Source organism: Anolis carolinensis, chromosome 5, assembly GCF_035594765.1.
Source record: "Anolis carolinensis isolate JA03-04 chromosome 5, rAnoCar3.1.pri, whole genome shotgun sequence".
Classification (NCBI taxonomy): Eukaryota; Metazoa; Chordata; class Lepidosauria; order Squamata; family Dactyloidae; genus Anolis; species Anolis carolinensis.
Genome location: NC_085845.1, coordinates 81452312 through 81470561, shown reverse-complemented (window position 1 = coordinate 81470561; position 18250 = coordinate 81452312). Strand labels below are relative to the sequence as shown.

At 40.4% G+C, this 18250-nt stretch overlaps 1 protein-coding gene across 2 annotated transcripts; it reads left to right on the top strand.

Annotated features, from left to right (window-relative positions):
* The first annotated feature begins 691 nt into the window (after positions 1-691).
* On the top strand, positions 692-16290 carry gtse1 (G2 and S-phase expressed 1). 2 transcript variants are annotated; one of them, XM_062981679.1, is made up of 12 exons: positions 692-920; positions 4048-4130; positions 5624-5681; positions 5781-6390; positions 7919-8062; positions 8604-8745; positions 10684-11040; positions 11171-11243; positions 11693-11947; positions 13898-14069; positions 15047-15190; positions 15947-16290. In XM_062981679.1, exons 2-12 carry the CDS (start codon positions 4055-4057, stop codon positions 16028-16030), a joined length of 2115 nt encoding a protein of 704 aa, XP_062837749.1. In that variant the 5' UTR covers positions 692-920; positions 4048-4054; the 3' UTR covers positions 16031-16290. The 2 variants fall into 2 exon arrangements, with proteins under 2 accessions (XP_062837749.1, XP_062837750.1); XM_062981680.1 differs by lacking the exon at positions 4048-4130 and having other exon boundaries at positions 693-920.
* Positions 16291-18250: the final 1960 nt, after the last annotated feature.

Below are 18250 nucleotides of genomic sequence, written 5' to 3'. Positions count from 1 at the left end.
AAACTATTCCTTGATTTAAGGCATTGGGGTGCTGGCTGATACCCAAACAGGGGATGGGCTGGAAATGTCAGTGCCATGGTCCTTTCATGGCTGGCTGCTACTTCCCGGAAGATGTCTGGCGGTGCAATGCCAGCTAAACAGTATAATTTCTCCAGTGTTGTGGGGTGTAGACATCCTGTGATAATGCGCCATGTCACATTAAGAGCCACATCCCCTGTTTAAAGTGGTGAGATGTATTCCACACTGGGCATGCGTATTCAGCAGCAGAGTAGCAAAACGCAAAGGCAGATGTCTTCACTGTGTCTAGTTGTGCCAGTCAGCTTTCATATGATGTTATTTCTAGCGCCCACTTTTTGGTTCTTGTAAATCAGGGAACGGTCCAGGCTCCATTGATGGAGTGAGAGTATGGTATCTCATCCGCCGACAGAGGGCGCTGTGATTGGACTGGAGATGTGTCTTTTGGACTTCAACTCCCAGAAGCCTCAATTCCACGGACCAATGATGAGGGATTCTGGGAGTTGAAGTCCACACTCTAAAAGACCATAGTTTGGGGGTTATTCAGAGCTTGTGAGTATTCAGTTTTCCTTCCCAAACCACTGCTAGGTCATGGAGATAACAAGCAACGTTCCCAACCTGTTTCAGTCTCTGTTTGAGTCTCTGTATTTTTTTTTTTAGCTCCAGAGTGATGAAGGAAAGACTGGGTTAGAGTCGGGGTGACGTCGCAACTCCCTACGGACGGTGATAGGCCACCAGAGTGGTTTGAATCCACCAATCAGAGGACGCGGGGTATTTTGGCGTCACGGAGCGGCCATTTCAAGCGCCTGAGTGACAGACAAACTCCCTCGGCGTCTACGAAGGAAGGCTCCCAAGAAGCGGCCTGTCAAGAATTGGCTGCCTCTGACAGAGTGAACCACGGACACGTATGTCTTGTTTTCATGTGTGAATGGGGACTCTGGCGCTGAAGTGAGGCAGGAGGGAGTAGGTGGGCCCTGTGCAAAGGAGACTTCCCCTAGCAGTCATTACCTTTCACTCTGCGCATGCTCAGAGGAGCTTTTGTCTGCTTTGCTTGCTAAGCGGTCGCTTCAGAGAGTTCCCTGAAAGTTAAACTCTTAATTTGGGAGAATTGATACCAGAATAGACACACACACACATATACAATGCCATGTTAACCCCGTCAAACTCCATCAGTACTTCTAAGTTTGTTATGTTAGGCAAGTTTGCTCTATCTGCATCAATGGTGAGATTCAGTGTGCTCTCTGGCTGTAGGGTAAACTACAGCTTCCACTATGGTGAGTCTGTCCCCTCAAACCCCGCTAGTTGGCAGAGTTAGTCATGGGGGTTCTATGTGCCAAGTTTGGACCAAGTCCATAATTAGTGGAGGTCACAGTTTCTCTGGTTGTGGGTGAACTACAACTCCCAGAAAAGAAGGCCAGTTCCCGCCAAACGCTTCCAGTAATCAAATTTCATCATATCAGGTATGTGTGCCAAGTTTGGCCCAGATCCATCCGTGTTTGGGTTCACAGTGCTCTCTGGATGTAGGTGAACTACAACTCCCCCAAATCAGGGGGAATTTCCCCCAAAGATCTCCAGTATTTTTTGTTGATCGTGGGGGCTCTGTGTGCCAAGTTTGGTTCAACTCCATGGTTTGTGGAGTTCAGAGTACTCATTGGTTGCAGGTGAACCATAAATCCCAGTACCAACAACTCCCAAATGTCCAGGCCAATTTCCCTCAAAACCCACCAGTGTTCACATTTGAGTATATTGGGTATGCATGTCAAGTTTGGCCCAGATCATGGTATGCCCTGGGTTCATGGTATGCCCTGGATGTAGGTGAACTACATCCTGTAAATACCTTTAAAGATCTCCAGTATTTTTGTTGGTCTTGGGGGTTTTGTGTACCAAGTTAGTTCCAAGTTCATCATTGGTGGAGTTCAGAGTGCTCTTAGGTTGCAGGTGAACTATACATCCCAGTACCTACAATTCCTATAAATCATAGTGAATTCTCTCCAAACTTCTCTAGTATGTTCAGTTGCTGATCATTTCCTCTGTTTGCTGTGTGCCACAGAAAAGAAAAGGGTTTTGGGAGAGGCATTGAGCGGGATCATGCAAATTCCACACCAATAGAGAGAGTAAGAAATATTGGGATGTCTGTTGTGTAAGAAAAACAAAAAAAAATCTAGGGTGAAATTGTCCCCATATGAAAGTCTTCACTTGGGTGGTGGGCAAGATGGTGTTTGTGGAGGACATTGGCAGGGCTCTTGTACATGTTTACGATGCTTTCCATAACCTGTAACGTCATTGGAGGGAGGGCCGTTGGTGTCTCCTGAGTAGTGGGAGCTATAGCTATTTGTGGAAGTAGGAGCTTGTCTGTGTAAGTGGACACCCCAGCCACACACATACATGCATGTTTTCCACTTTCATTATGTGTATAGATATACAGTAGAGTCTCACTTATCCAAGCTAAACGGACCGGCAGAAGCTTGGATAAGCGAATATCTTGGATAATAAGGAGGAATTAAGGAAAAGCCTATTAAACATCAAATTAGGTTATGATTTTACAAATTAAGCACCAAAACATCATGTTTTACAACAAATTTGACAGAAAAAGCAGTTCAATACGCAGTAATGCTATGTTGTAATGACTGTATTTACAAATTTAGCACCAAAATATTTATTTATTTATTTATTTATTTATTTATTTACAGCATTTATATTCCGCCCTTCTCACCCCGAAGGGGACTCCGGGCGGATCACATTACACATATTAGGCAAACATTCAATGCGTTTTAACATAGGACAAAGACAAACAACAACATAGCTCCGAGCGGGCCTCGATCTTATGACCTCCTGGTCAGTGATCCATTGCAGTTAATTGCACTGGCTTGCTCTCCCGTCTGCGCCACAGCCCCGTTATATTGAAAACATTGACTACAAAAATGGCTTGGATAATCCAGAAACTTGGATAAGTGAGACTCTATTGTATTGCCAAAATCACTGGTGGAGCATTTCAAATGTGATGCTTTTATTAAAGCATGTTGTGTTGGGGAGACACTTTGTAGACATGCATTGTTTTGCGACACAGTGATTCAGTTTTATTAGCAAATTGGAGGTTTAGCCAACCCTATATAACACTATTTTTGTTCCTGGGTTATAAATGTCATTTTCTCATTGATTCTATCATTAAAAAAACATGGAAAAAGGTTTATTAAATTGCAAAAACGTTTTTGCGGGACGTCTTGCAGTACATTTTGCTCTAGTTCTTCAATGAATATCTCATTGAGTCTCATCAATTCATCTTAGTTTATGGCAGCTACAAAAATGAAGTTCCTGGAGTATAACAACTATTTTCAAACTAAGTACCGCACAATTAAACAGGAAATAACACTTTCAAAACAGGAACATAACATTTTTCAAATTTTGTTACATAGTGTAATAACATACAGGGCCTTGCTTTCTGACCCATGATTTTAAACCCTAACATCATTCAAGTCATTGAGTTTGAAATCATGTAGGTTGTATTTCAGAGGTCCAAACAGGTAAAAGTCAGAAGGGGTCAAATCAGGGCAGTAGGGTGGGTGAGGCACTACTGACCAGCTCATTTTTGCAGTCACCTGGATTGTGAAAAATGACATATGTGGGTGTGCATTATTGTGATGAAGCTTGATATCTAAATCTAAATCTTCTAATCTTTTAAATCTTCTAATCTAATCTAATCTAAATCATAGAATCATATGTAAAATATTAAAATCAGAGGGGTTTAATGTGTTTAAGAACTTTGAATATGTTTTCTTTTAACTAATTTTTTAGTGCTGTTTCTGTTTGTGTTTTAATTTTTGTATATCCGTACATTTTAAATTCTGTGCTAATGCTTTTATGTCAAGCCGCTTTGAGTCCCCTTTGGGGAGATAAAGTGGAGTATAAATAAATATAATAGGTTTTTTTAAAAAATCATTAAAACCAGAAACTCAAAACATTAAAAGCAGAAAGTCCAGGATATGGATTTATAGCGCTTTGAGCTGTCTTTAACGCATCACCACTGTTTTGCAGTTATACCATGGAGGACTTGAAAGCAGCCTTGCATTCAGAATGTGAGGTGATGGAAGCAAAACCCAGTGTGTGTGTGAATAACAGTAAGTGATTTCAAAAATAACAAAGTAGGGTAAATGGTAAAGCATAGATAAAATTGTAAAAAGCTTTGTAATTAATCTATAATGCTTGTCCTGGATATGTCTGAAATGTCTAAAATCAAGTTCAGGAGTAGTTCAGGTGATTATAGTATTTTAGAGTTGAAAGAGACCATAAGCACTATACAATCCAACCAATCCCTGACCGAAAACCATCCAGACTGTTTATAAACCACCAGAGAAGGAGACTGCACCACTCTCCAAGGCAGCATATTTCACTGTCGAAGAACTCTTACCATCAGGAATCATGGGAGTTGTAGTTTAGTGTGGCACGAGCACTCTTTGGCAAAGACTAAGGGTCTTGTAAAACTATAGTTCCCACGATTCTACAGCAGATTGATGGCAGGCAAACTGCTGTCAAATTACATTGATGCTACACTGTAGGTGCATTTGTATTCAAAGCATTGGATTGCCTTTGACTTGATTACAGTTACTTATTAAAAGGACTCTTTGACAGAATTTTTTAAAAATAATAAATTCTTTATTCTGGATTAATTGCAAATGGTTACTTTAAACAATAAACAACGGTTCTCAGTTTTTTTAAAAAAATGTATGCATTGATTAAAAACAGGTTTCTACTGATATCTGGTTTCACTGAGCTGTCCGTTATAACTAGTGTGTATTCCCTCTAGAAGCCCATGTAAAACTAGCTTAATTTTGAGTACGTATAGAACTTCATTTTAGGATGAACCAAAATCTGTTTACCATGTGAATTTATGTTAAAAGTAACCAGTTTTAATTAACGGTGACGGTTACCGGTTTTGTCAGCGAAGTGAAAATGTGGATTTAGTATACCCACAAAACTTGGTGTTTAATATAGATATCTAATTATTATGCCTACACAAAAGAACAAATATACATAGAAGGTTGTTCCTGTGCAGAGTTCATACTTTTGGACTAGGGTATATACTTTAGGTTATATTAAATTGATGCTATGTTCTTTTGTTGCACAGTAAAACCATTCTTGTTGCATAGGATAGTAAGGTAAAGGTAAAGGTTTCCCCTGATGTTAAGTCCAGTCGCGACCGACTCTGGGGGTTGGTGCTCATCTCCATTTCTAAGCCGAAGAGCCGGCATTGTCCGTAGACATCTCCAAGGTCATGTGGCCGGCATGACTGCATGGAGTGCCGTTACCTTCCCGCCGGAGCAGTACCTATTAATCTACTCACATTTGCATGTTTTTGAACTGCTAGGTTGGCAGGAGCTGGGGCTAACAGCGGGCACTCATTCCGCTCCCAGGATTTGAACCTGGGACCTTTTGGTCCGCAAGTTCAGCAGCTCAGCACTTTAACACACTGTGCCACCTGGGGCCCCGCATTGGATAGTAGCAACACAGAAATTTCAGTATGGCAAAGATGAATATATTAGCGTATTATCAACAGAATAATGTCAGTGTTGATCATTGCAATAACAAGAAATGATATGCTTTGTCATTGCAGACATTCCCCTCCTGATGGATGAAAAATTTGACTTTGACCTTTCACTGTCTCCTATGAGGTAAACTAAGTACCTGCAATGCGAAAGTGCATCATTAAAGAGGAAAGGGTTTTCTGATGTCTAACACGCTACCTGTTTTGTTGTGGTTTTTTTTTTTAGTGAAAATGACGAAGTTTTTGTTGGACCAATGGGACATAAAGAAAAATGTATTGCTGTCTTGCTTGAATCTCAAGAAGGACCAAAGAATAAATGCTCACCATCAGCTCAGGATGCACCAACATGGAGTCCTCTTGCTGGAGAGAAATTTGTTGAAATTTTTAAGGAAGCCCATCTGGTAGCACTGCAACTACAAAGTGCAAGCAAAACCAAACGAAAAAATGCTAGCCAGCAGGAAGAAGCAAAGTCAGCGACTGTGGAAAAGTTTGTGCAAGAATCAAAATCAAAACTGAAGATCCTTGAGAGAGGAATAGTGACCAATAAAACCCCAACATCGATTAAGAGAGAGACGTTTTATGTGGGGGAAAGCCCAGTTTCCCAACTGCCACCTTCATTACAGAAGTGTTCAAGTCATCCTGCCAGAATGACGGAGGACTCTCCTCTCCCGCAAAGACTTCTAAATTATTCTAGTCCCGGACAACTGGATAAATTACCCAAAGCATCTGTGATGCATTCATCCCAATCAAAGAGTGACAAAAGCATTAAAAAACCAAGCACATTTCAGCCTGTTAAAAATGCATCTGTAAATAACAATAGCGTAACAACAGGACAGGTAAGTCTTTTCCTTTTTAAGGAGCTGAAAGCTTAGTTGAGTACATACAAGAGTGGTTACTTTCTGTGCTACCTCTTAATTAATGTGGCCTTAATTTTCCTCCTCTTCCCTTTTGGAGTTACATAAAAAGAGAACAAATGTCTGCATGGGGTATACTTTATTTAAAGTGATTGGCCTGAGTTTAAAATATTTAATTCTGGCAATATTCAAAACTCTTTTGCTGCTGAAGTAGTTGTACTACTTCTAGTTGAGTGCAGTGTTAAGGAGCTCCACTGGCTGCCGTTCATTTTTCGGTCCCAATTCAAGGTGCAGACCATCATTTATAAAGCCCTAAACGGTTTGGGACCCACCTACCTTCGTGACCGTATCTCCTACCATAAACCTGCCCGATCTCTCCGATCATCAGGGGAGGCCCTCCTGTCGCCACTGCCTATATCTCAGGCCTGCCTTGTGGGAACAAGGGAGAGGGCCTTTTCTGCTGTGGCCTCCCGTTTGTGGAACTCACTGCCCAATGAAATCAGGCAAGCCCCCACCCTTTTAGCCTTTAGGAAAGATTTTAAAACATGGCTCTTCCGGTGTGCTTTCGGAGAGTAACTGTTCCTTTGTTACTCCCCCCAACATTTATCCTCTAGACTGTTTCACTATCTGATGTCCCTGTCCCCCGAGGTTTTTATTCTTATCCCTTTCTCACCCCGAGTTTTAACTTAGTGTTCATGCGGCCCGCCCTTGTTATATTGCTTTCTTGACTTTGTGTTGTACTGTACATTATTATCTATTGTATTGTTTAATTGTATTATGATATGTTGTTTATATATTTTGTTATATTGTATTGTCCTGGGCATGGCCCCATGTAAGCCGCCCCGAGTCCCCGTTGGGGAGATGGTGGCGGGGTATAAATAAAGTATTATTATTATTATTATTATTATTATTTAACTGGCATTGCAAAATATTACTTGAAAGTTAATGTTTGTATTGTTACCTGCTTAAATACATTCTTGTGTCACCGTAAGACTACCCAGTGAGTAGTTTCTAGGGGTTTTTTTTTTCTTTGTGTCAGGAGCGACTTGAGAAACTGCAAGTCGCTTCTGGTGTGAGAGAATTGGCCATCTGCAAGGACGTTGCCCAGGGGACGCCTGGATGTTTGATGTTTTACCATTCTTGTGGGAGGCCTCTCTCATGTCCCCGCATGGGGAGCTGGAGCTGACAGAGGGAGTTCACCTGCTCTCCCCGAATATGAACCCCTGACCTGTCGTCAGCAGATATGGGTTGAAGACATGCTTATTTCTAGATAGTAAACACAGGCTAAAAAAAAGCTTATAATACAAACCAGGGAAAGCTTAGAGATTTGGGGAAAATTATTCACTTCTTACTCTTCAGTATCAAGCGCTCTGATCTGCTGAAATACCCATTTCCAAAGACTGGTCAATTCACAACTCTGCTGATAATTACCATACTTAAATGATGCTTGAGTTTAATAGCATCTGAAATCTGTTTGTCTTACTTTTTTTTTCAAATCTTAACCTTCTAGCCAAAACAAGAGAAGCTTTCAAGTTCTTCCAGCAGGAATGATCTGAATGGCATGGGGTCATCTGAAGATTTGCTCTCTGAAAAATTAAGCATTGCTTCAGATGGAGACCCACCATTTTGTAACAGTTCTTCTGCTCCTAGCAAGGTGATTGCTCTTAATGAGTATAACTCAATATGTAGCTGTTTCAGATTTCTCTCATCAATTATAGCTGCTATGTTGTCAATCTTTTTTGCTTCCCCTGCTATGTCAATCTTTCTGCTTCCTCTGTTATTAAGAAGTAGGTTTAACAAAGAATCTAGAAAAATAGGACTAAATGCTTTTGAGAGGGTGTTCAAAATGCATTCAAGCTCCAGATTCCTCACCATTGCCTATGCTGGTAAAGCTGTTGGGAGTTGCAGTTTAAAACTCTGCCTGCTTTTGTTTTAAAATGACAAGCAGTGGTATGTTTTGTATTAAACTCTTTGCTAAACAGATTTGGTTCTGTATATTGCTGTGAAAAAATAGTAAAATTTAAGAGAGGGCCTACAAATCTATGAACTGTAGAGAAATGCAGTCCCTTTAATTTGAAGAAGTGCATATCCAAAACACTTGAGTCAAAACATTGTTGGGTATCCTTGGCTTTGTAACAATATGGCACTAGCACTAGACATTCTTGTGATATAAATTTCTACTTCGACCTTTATAGTTGAGTGCGAAGACAAGGCAACTGAAAGCTCCAAGTAATGTCCGTATGAGAAAAATTACATCATCATCTTCATCATCATCTGTTTCCAGCATGAATTCAAGCCTGAATTCAAGCCTGTCACTGTCACCTAAAACTGGAAAAGGTAACAGTTAAATCATTTATTGATCCTGTTTTTACTAAACTGTGCTTAAAGAGATTCCTTATTTATCAATTTCGTATATCATTGAAAATCATAGTGGAAACAGGCACTTTCTTTTTTATGTGAGTCCTTAAATCTCCATGACCATTATTTGAAATCAGAAAAGCCCTAGGTTCTTTGTGAAGGACATAATAGTTCAGGCATGGGCAAACCTCGGGCCTCCAGGTGTTTTGGACTTTAACTCCCGCAATTCCTAACAGCCAGTAGGCTGTTAGGAATTGCGAGAGTTGAAGTCCAAAACACCTGGAGGGCTGAAGTTTGCCCATGCCTGTGGTAGTTTATGAAAGGAACTACAATAGAGTCTCACTTATCCAACCATCACTTATCCAGTGTTCTGTATTATCCAACACAGTTTGCCTTTTAGTAGTCAGTGTTTTTGTAGTCAATTTTTCAATACATTATGAAGTTTTGGTACTAAATTCGTAAATACAGCTATTACTACATAAGGTTACCATGTATTGAACTGCTTTTTCTGTCGGTTTGTTGTAAAACATGATGTTTTGGTGCTTAATTTGTAAAATCATAATGTAATTTGATGTTTAATAGGCTTTTCCTGAATTCCTCCTATTATCCAACATTTTCACTTATCCAACGTCCTGCCAGCCCGTTTATGTTGGATAAGTGAGACTCTACTGTATGTGTGGCAGAAAGTAAGTGTGTGTAGATTCTGAAAACAGAAGGCAGCATTGAAAAGCAACAATAGTTTTGCAGATCATATAATCTATGCTTGAATGTTGTAGTTTAATTGGATCTCGATTTAGCTCTTCAAACCTGGTGATTTCTAGATAAAAGGAGGTTGTTGCTCCAATGTGCTAAAGAGTATTTTTGGTAAGTGGTTCTGCTCCCCTATATTTTGAATAAAATCATAAATACATGCCTAAGAGATTAATGGACAGAGTAATAGTGGTTAAAATGTATCAGACTTGAAAATTATCCATGATTAAAAATGGGTGGTAGTTATAGTGGAATTATACAGCTTGGATGCTAAATATTTTACTTGGTTACTTCTGCTAAGGCACAGATATCAAAAACCTTGCTACTACAGTTATCAGTATTTCTGTATTCTGAAAGTAAATACTGTATTTCTTCCATTCTAAGACACTTTCCTCCCCTATATAAGTATCTCTAAAAATGGGGTGTGTCTTAGAATCGTATCGTCGAAGGCTTTCATGGCTGGAATCACTTAGTTGGTGTGAGTCTTTCGGAATGTATGACCATGTTCCAGAGGCTTTCTCTCCTGATGTTTTACCCACATCTGTGGCAGACATCCTCAGAGGTTGTGAGGTACCATACCTCTAAGGGTGCGTGCCACAGATGTGGGCAAAACATCAGGAGAGAAAGCCTCTGGAACAGCTTTGTAGTGCAATCATTTCTGTGGGATGAGGTGTGAGTGTGTTACTAAGCCTGTGGTCCTATTGGGGAAGCAGGGGAAGTAGGAAGGGGTGCTTAGCTCAGCCAGACTGGTAAACAGCCGTCTGGCTGAAGCTGTGGACAAAACGGGTCTGACAGAGCCATTTGGGGCTGGGGCCCTTTTTTCTCCTCTTTTCCATTGTTGCTTCTTGAACTTTTAAAGGCCTTCCAAAACATTTACATGGTGTTTGCTTTTTCCACTTTCTTCCAATGCTTTCTTAAACCCATGTTTTTGGCATAATCCTGATCATGTGTGTGCAACATATTCATATTCAGTGTGTATCTCAAGATTTTTTTCCCTTTCTGCCCTTTTCTCACCTGAGTTGTTCACATGCAGACTATATGTTCCTTGCAGCAGACTTATTTTTGCTTTTATGTCATTGTAAAAAACTAAATGCATTGATGATGGTGGCGATTTTATTAATGTGCATCCATACTTAATGACAGATAACAAATCTTGCTTATTTCTAGTACACACAAGTGGCATTGCAACAAAAGGTTTTGCAAACAGATCCAGCCTCTCCTCAACTCCAAGCAAGACTTCTGTAGTTAGGCCTATGAAAATGTCATTGGGACAGACTTCTCATGTGGATACATCTGGAAATCTACAAAAATCTACAAGTGCTACTAAAGGAAACCTTTCTGTCAGTGTACCCAAATATAGAGCAGCTGCTACTGCTGCTAAATGTGAGACCTCAGGCAGTGGGATTCAGAAAGGGGGTTCAAATCCTACTCAGAAACTGGCACAGAAAAGTATGCTGGGAAACCTAAGAGCAAGTTCGAGCCCTAAACTCAAAACTAAAGCAATGTCTCCAGTCTCAAAAGAAGGTAAGAACACCTATCTTAGGCCTCTGTGATAATTCACAGAGGCCTAACGTTTTGGAGCATGTCTACTCTATGCTTCACACTATCGGGAGATTAAAATAACTGTTGGATGTTTTCATTTCCTTCCACTTAGATACGTCTGCAAAAAATGTAGCTGCCAGAGTACTGCAACCAGTCAAGTTATTATCCTGTGGCAATGCTGAAAGGTAATGCCCTATGTGATTAATTATTGGCTCCCTCTTTAAATCACTTCTCATTTAACTACCTTGAAGGCATAAGGAGAAAAAATATCGAGTTAGTTTAGAAGTAGAGTGACCTGAAAACCTTCCACTTAAGGAAATGTCTCGCTACTGTATGCTTGTGAGTTTAACTGTTTTAACAAGTCATAGCTTTCTTAGTTATAGTTTTATATAGTGTATGAATTGACTCAGTGTAAACAGCTTTTGAAGCTTAAAGTTATTTCGATGATCTCTCTATGCTATCATACACTTCAGTAGCATGCAAACCACCAATGAATTAATTTGACTGAAAGTAAACCTTAAGTTGGGGTAATGGTTGACATTATTAGATGTTATTATTCTGGATGTCTTAATTAAAACTAGCAATTGTTTCACTTTGGATTTTAAGTTTCTAATATTACATGTGTGTTTTTCAGCAATGTTGCAGTCACGCCACCTCTCAAACAGTCAGAAGAAGGGAGTATGTTAAAATTCTGTTCTGCTGCAAAATCTGCTTTACGGACTCCTGCCAGTAACGTCAGGCATTCTTCGTTGCCTACACCTGTTGGTCGACGCATTTCTGGAATTCCAATGCTAACCCCCAAAACTCTGCCTAGATCGATGTCTTCTCCTAATCCTGAACCTCTTCATCAGGTCTCCAATGTGACTTCCAAAAAACCAGAAGTGCCAAGGTAATCCATGCTTGCTAAGAATGCAGTGGTACTATATAATATATTCATTTGTTCTCATTTCTGCAGACTGTACTTTAGTCTGTGCTTGTCCTCTATGTAGTTGGCTTGTGTGAGATTTCAGAGTCAATATAGACACAACTCTAAAGGAGTTCAATTCCAAGATAACTTGCACGATAACTTGAATGATCAAGGGTCAGAATATGAAGTGCTCAGGTGGCATCTGAGATTGGCATCTGTTGGCAAACAAGAAATAAGTATGAAATCAATTTCTTAGCCTGCCTGGCAGGCACAAACTTTTAATGGCACTTATGTTCAGTAAAAAAAAAACAAAAAAAACAACAACACCCAGATAAGCCCACAAACTGCAATAAACACATTTAAATCTTTACTAGGACTGGCTGATTGAATATGCAAGGGTTGGGAACAGCCATTTGCTACAAGAAAACCCCCACAAAAAACCACAAGATGCCTCAACTTAGGCAGAAATTAGATTATTACTATTTTATTGCACTTACATGCATCCATTTAAAATCTGAACACATGATTCTCTGTGACACTTGTGCAGTTACACTGTACTATCCAACAAGTTACCTACCAACTTATGGTGATCCCATGAATTTCATAGGGTTTTCTTAGGGTTTCCTCTCTTCAAATACAGCCTACAGCATCCAGTATTCATTGCTGGTCTGTGGAGTACTAACCAGACTTGGTCCTGCTTAGCTTTCAAAATCTAATTAGATCTATGGCAGGTATGAGTAACCCCAGGCCCGGGGGCCAGATGCGGCCCCTTGGGCTCTTTTCTTAGGCCCTCCTCTCACACATCCTATCCTTCCTTCCTCCTCTTTCCTTCCTTCCTTCCTTCCCTCCCTTCTTTCTTCACTTCCACCCTATCTTCTTTCCGTCCTTCCCTCTTTCTTCCCTCCTTCCATCTCTCTTCTTCCTTCCCCTTTGTCTTTTCTCCCTCCTTCCATTCCCTTCCATTCTTCCTTCATTCCATCCTTATCTTCCTCCCTTCCTTCCTTCCTTCTCTTTTTCTTCCTCCTTTTCTCCTGGGGTGACGTTTACCTGGGAGAAGAGAAGGTTGAGAGGGACATGAGAACCATATTTCAAGATTTTAAAAGGGTGTCCCATTGAGGAGGAGGAGGAGGGAGGAGGAAAACTGACTTTCTTCTGCTCTAGAGACTAGGGCACAAGGGAGCAATGGGTTCAAATGGCAGAGAAAGAGATTCAACTGAAAAGATTAGGAAGAGCTTCCTGGAGAGTGACATAGGTTGCCTTGGAGTGTGGTGGAGTCTCCTTCTCAGGAGGCCTTTTCACAGAGGCTGTCTATTGGGAGTGCTTTGATTGTGCCTTCCTGCATGGCTGGGGGTTGGATGGCCCTTAGGGGTCTCTTCCAGCTCTTAAGATTCTAGGATTCTGTATCAGGAGTAGGCAATACGTGGTCTAATGGATATACTTTTCTCTCCCGTCCACCATCTCATCCTGACAAAGGCCAAGCGTTTTCAAATCCAAATGTTTCCTGTCTTTCCTTCATTTTCTGTCCCCAAAAGAGAAGAGGAAGGGGAGGAAAGGGCAGGGAGGGACTTGGGGAGAATCCTGCCCCCCAGCCCGCTATGCGGCCTCCAAGTTAGAAAGTTTGCCCTGCTCTATGGTATTTAAGCCAAACCTGTACTTGCTATTAATTATGGAACCAGTGCAGTAATTAATATAAATGCAGTTGGGCTTCCGTATCTATAGATTCTCCATCCATGAATTCAACCATCCATGGCTTGAAAATATCCCAGAAACTATTTCCGGAAGGCACTCAGTAATTTTGGTATCCACGTGAGTGGGTCCTGAAGCACAAACTGTAGTAGATACAAAGAGCCTACTGTAATGAACTCAAACTAGTGTGAGTCTGAACTTGTACTAGAAATCTAACATAACATTGTTGCCTCTTTTCCTGTCTAGCACAAAATGGGAAAAGGACAGCAAGACAAAGGTGAGCACCTCTAGCTCATCTTCAGCAGAGGAAGACTCAACTCTATCACAGATTGTACCTATTGCGCTTGTCTTTTCGCCAGAGAAATCTTCTGAAGAAATGGAACAGGATGCGACTAAAAAAGAGGAAGCAGCTAAAGAGGTAGGCTGCGGTTTATCTCTCTGTGTGTGAAGCCAGGACTATTTCTGCATAAGAGGTTATTGCTTCTGAGATTCAAATGGAATGGAAAGATGCTAGCACCCCCTGGTATCTCCTGCATTCTCAGGAACATTTCAAGTTTCAATAAGCAAGGGATTCGTTGAATTTATTTTAAGTCTTGTGCTTTGGTGGAGATTTGTAAATCAAAAAAATGGAAAGCAACTTATTAAAAAGGCAGCTGTGCTAATAGCTGCTAGTGTCAGACTCTAAATAGTATGAAGTAATTAGGGATTGTAGCTGGTCAAATTCTAAAGAAAGTTGTCTTTCTATATTCTGAATCTGTATATATTTCTCTATTGTAAGAATGGAGATCTGGTCATCCTTGAGTGAGGGCTGTGTGTGTGTGTGTGTGTGTGTGTGTTTTTCTCTCGTACCTCATTGAGAGACTACCTCCTTTTGTATTTAAGATGGCTTGTCATTATAAACTGTTTACTGCGATTAATTTATGAGCTGTGCCTCTGGTCAGTTTTTCTTCACTTCCATGTATGATGTTGCTGTTAAAGTTGTATTAACATGGATTTGTGCATGTTTCTACTTACACTTTTGTATCTACATTGTAATATTCTTCAATATATATGCATGCTTTAATTTCTTTTCAGATCGTAATATATATGCCTATTTTCAAGTTGTTACTTTGGCTTGTAATCTGTTTGGGGCATTCCCTGCTATTCATGGTCCTTTGTGTTGTGGTTCCATTAAAGGACTCCTCAAAACTACCTCTTGTTGAGTATAAACAACCAAAATAACATAGCTTTTCAAGAAGATGACAGTAGTAATCCTTGTGCGAATAGTATTGTTCTTATGAATGTTCTCCTTTAGTTCTACGTACTTTCATAAGATATATAAACAGCCAACATCTATAAATGGTTTTTCTTCTTCTCTCTCTCTCTCTCTCTTTCTCTCTCTCTCTCTCTCTCTAGAGTCTGCTGGTAGACATTGGACTTGATAAAACACCAATCGGAGTAGATAAAATTGTCATCCAGAAGTGTGAAAACAAACCTCTCATTGATCTTTTTAACACTCCTGAAGTAATTAAGGCTTCTCCAATTAAATCTACAGGGCAGGTAAAATAGACTTCTGTTCATACAAATCTGCAGGTTTCGATGAACGGGGGCTTGCATGTTGTTCCTTCAGAAATGCTGGTTCCAAGGATAAATATTGTTTCGCCTGTATGGCTGTTATTACAGGTGCTAAATGCTAGTGCTAAAGTACAATAAAGTAACAGGAATTTCTTCACAATATATGCAAAACCCAATTACTGTGCAACCTGGGTGCTTCCTCTAATAAGGGCCAGGAATTGTCTAGCTATTACTGTATATTTAATATAATTATGTGTGAAATTCACAAAAACATAACAGGCTTAGCAGCATTATTACTTAGACATCCATCCACACAAAAATGTGTGTTTCACCTTTCCAGTGTTTGTAAACTGTGCGGATCATCTAACAATAATTAAAATGTGGAATGACACAATTTAATTATGAAACATCGTGATGAAAGCGGGTAAGTACAGCAGAGGGAAACAGTGCTTGAAACTCAGAATAAATGCCTGTTTAAATAGAGATGTTGAAATATTATCTAAGAAGGTGGCCTTTCAGAGCAACAAATTCCGTCATTTGATTCAGCTCTTGAGAAGGCCCCATCTCCTTCAAATATATTGTGGCTCCCATTAAGACACAGAGAAGAACACTTTTACCAGGGCTTAGGGCTCATTTAGGAGGCAGCCAGTTAGTAATAATCCAGTCAAATGCAGTTAAAGCCACGATGTGTGTCTTCTGGTACTCAGGGATGTGTCTTCATAGTATCCTTTCTCTTTCTAGCTAATAGATCTGAGCTCTCCTCTAATTCAACTTGGCCCTGAAGGAAATAAAGAAAACATAGATTCTCCTCTTCTGAAGTTTTGATGCTTTGAACCGTCGTCTTTCAGACAGGAAGAATTTCTGTTGTGTTTTCATTGATCAGGGAGGGTACTAGACTGTAAAAACAGACTTGAAAATGTTTAAAATTGTAAACTCTGAATGCATGCTAATTGTGTTGCTGCTAGGAAGAGTGGGGATGTCAGTTTAAATATTAAAATAAGCTTATTGCTACATATGAATTGTAAAATTGTGCAAAGCCATTTTAGAGATTTGTTAACTACTACAATAAAGTAATAAATTTTAAATATCGTCTGCAGATTTTTCAGTGGATCTAAACACTAGATGGATAAAAGCATTCACAATTCCAAGCACTTGCTAGCCTTATAATGAGATTTCTATAACACATTTTGGATGAGAGATTTGTGGTCGCAGGTTCAAATCCCAGGAGCAGAGTGTTAGCTCCAGCTTCTGCCAACCTACCGTGTTTCCCCGAAAATAAGACAGTGTCTTATATTAATTTTTGCTCCCAAAGATGTGCTAGGTCTTACTTTCAGGGGATGTCTTATTTTTCCATGAAGAAGAATTCATATTTATTATTGAACCAAAACAAAATGAACATTTATTATACACTGTTCGGTAGTTGTCAACACGAACCAGCATAACCAGACAAACTGTGAATCCTATCAAGATATTCTTGTTACTACCACTATTTCCATATACAACAATCTATAGTACATACATTTCCCGATCCTGCATGCTCTGGTGTTCTGTTCATTGGGCATGCTTCCAAACAAAAACTTTGCTAGGTCTTACTTTCGGGGGAGGCCTTATATTTAGTAATTCAGCAAAACCTCTAATAGGTCTTATTTTCTAGGGATGTCTTATTTTCGGGGAAACAGAGTAGCAGTTCGAAAACATGCCAATGTGAGTAAATCAATAGGTACTGCTCCAGCGGAAAGGTAACGGCACTCCATGCAGTCATGCCGGCCACATGACCTTGGAGGTGTCTACGGACAACGCCAGCTCTTCAGCTTAGAAATGGACATGAGCACCAACCCCCAGAGTCGGACATGACTGGACTTAACGTCGGAGAAAACCTTTACCTTTAAATGAAAGTAGTAGATCACTTGAAGTACAGATTTGTTATTTTAGTGGTCCATGTGTACTAACTTAATGCAAGTTAATGGAAATCTTAGTCTAACGAACTTTGGCTAAGTTGCTCACGTGTCAGAACAAGCAGTCCTCAAGTTCCAAGAAGATAGGTTCTGTAGATTTGTTAAGCTAAATTTGTAAGTAAATCAGAACAGTTATATTTCTCAGTGTAACTCCAGCCATAGAATCATAGAATAATAGAGTTGGAAGAGACCACATGGGCCATCTAGCCCAACCCCTACAACTCCAAAACTCAAGGTCAATGCCCACCAAACCCTTCCAGTAGTTTCTGCTACTCCTGGGCATTCTGAGTGTCAAATTTGGTGCAATTTCATCATTGATGGAGTTCAGAATGCTCTTTGATTGTATGTTAACTACAACTCCCAAATGACAAAATTAGTCCCCCTCAATCCCACTAGTATTCAAATTTGGGCGTAGAGGGTATTTATGCAAAATTTGGTCCACTAATGAAAATCCATCCTGCACATCGGATATTTACATTACGATTCATAACAGTAGCAAAATTAGTTATGAAGTAGCTACAAAAATAATTTTATAGTTGGGGGACACCACAACATAAGGAACTGTATTAAGGGGTTGTGGCATTAGTCAGGTTGAGAACCACAGCAACAAAGGATCCCCCCCAGGCGGAAACAGCCAGGCTTTGAAGCTGCAAGGCCATTCAATGCTAATCAAGCTGGCCAATTGCAACATTCACACTTGCCGCAGAGTTCTTCCCTTCACCTTGGACCTTCCAGAGATATAGAAACCCCACTTGCCTAGTTTCCAACAGACCTCACAACCTCTGAGGATGCCTGCCATAGATGTGGGCGAAACGTCAGAAGAGAATGCTTCTGGAACATGGCCACACAGCCTGGAAAACTCACAGCAACCCAGTGATTCCGGCCATGAAAGCCCAAAATGTATGCACTCTGAACCAGGTTAAAGAGTCCAGTAGTAGAGAAGTGTCTTCCTCATCCCTCGCTGTGATCCTGAAGCGAGTCTGTCCCAGGCATCACAGGGAGGGAAGGAAAGGCCGCTTAGGCAGTGGCGACGCCGCCTCCTTCCCTCCCTTTGTGAGTTCAGCTCCGCCCGGCAGGGGGCGCTGTCCCT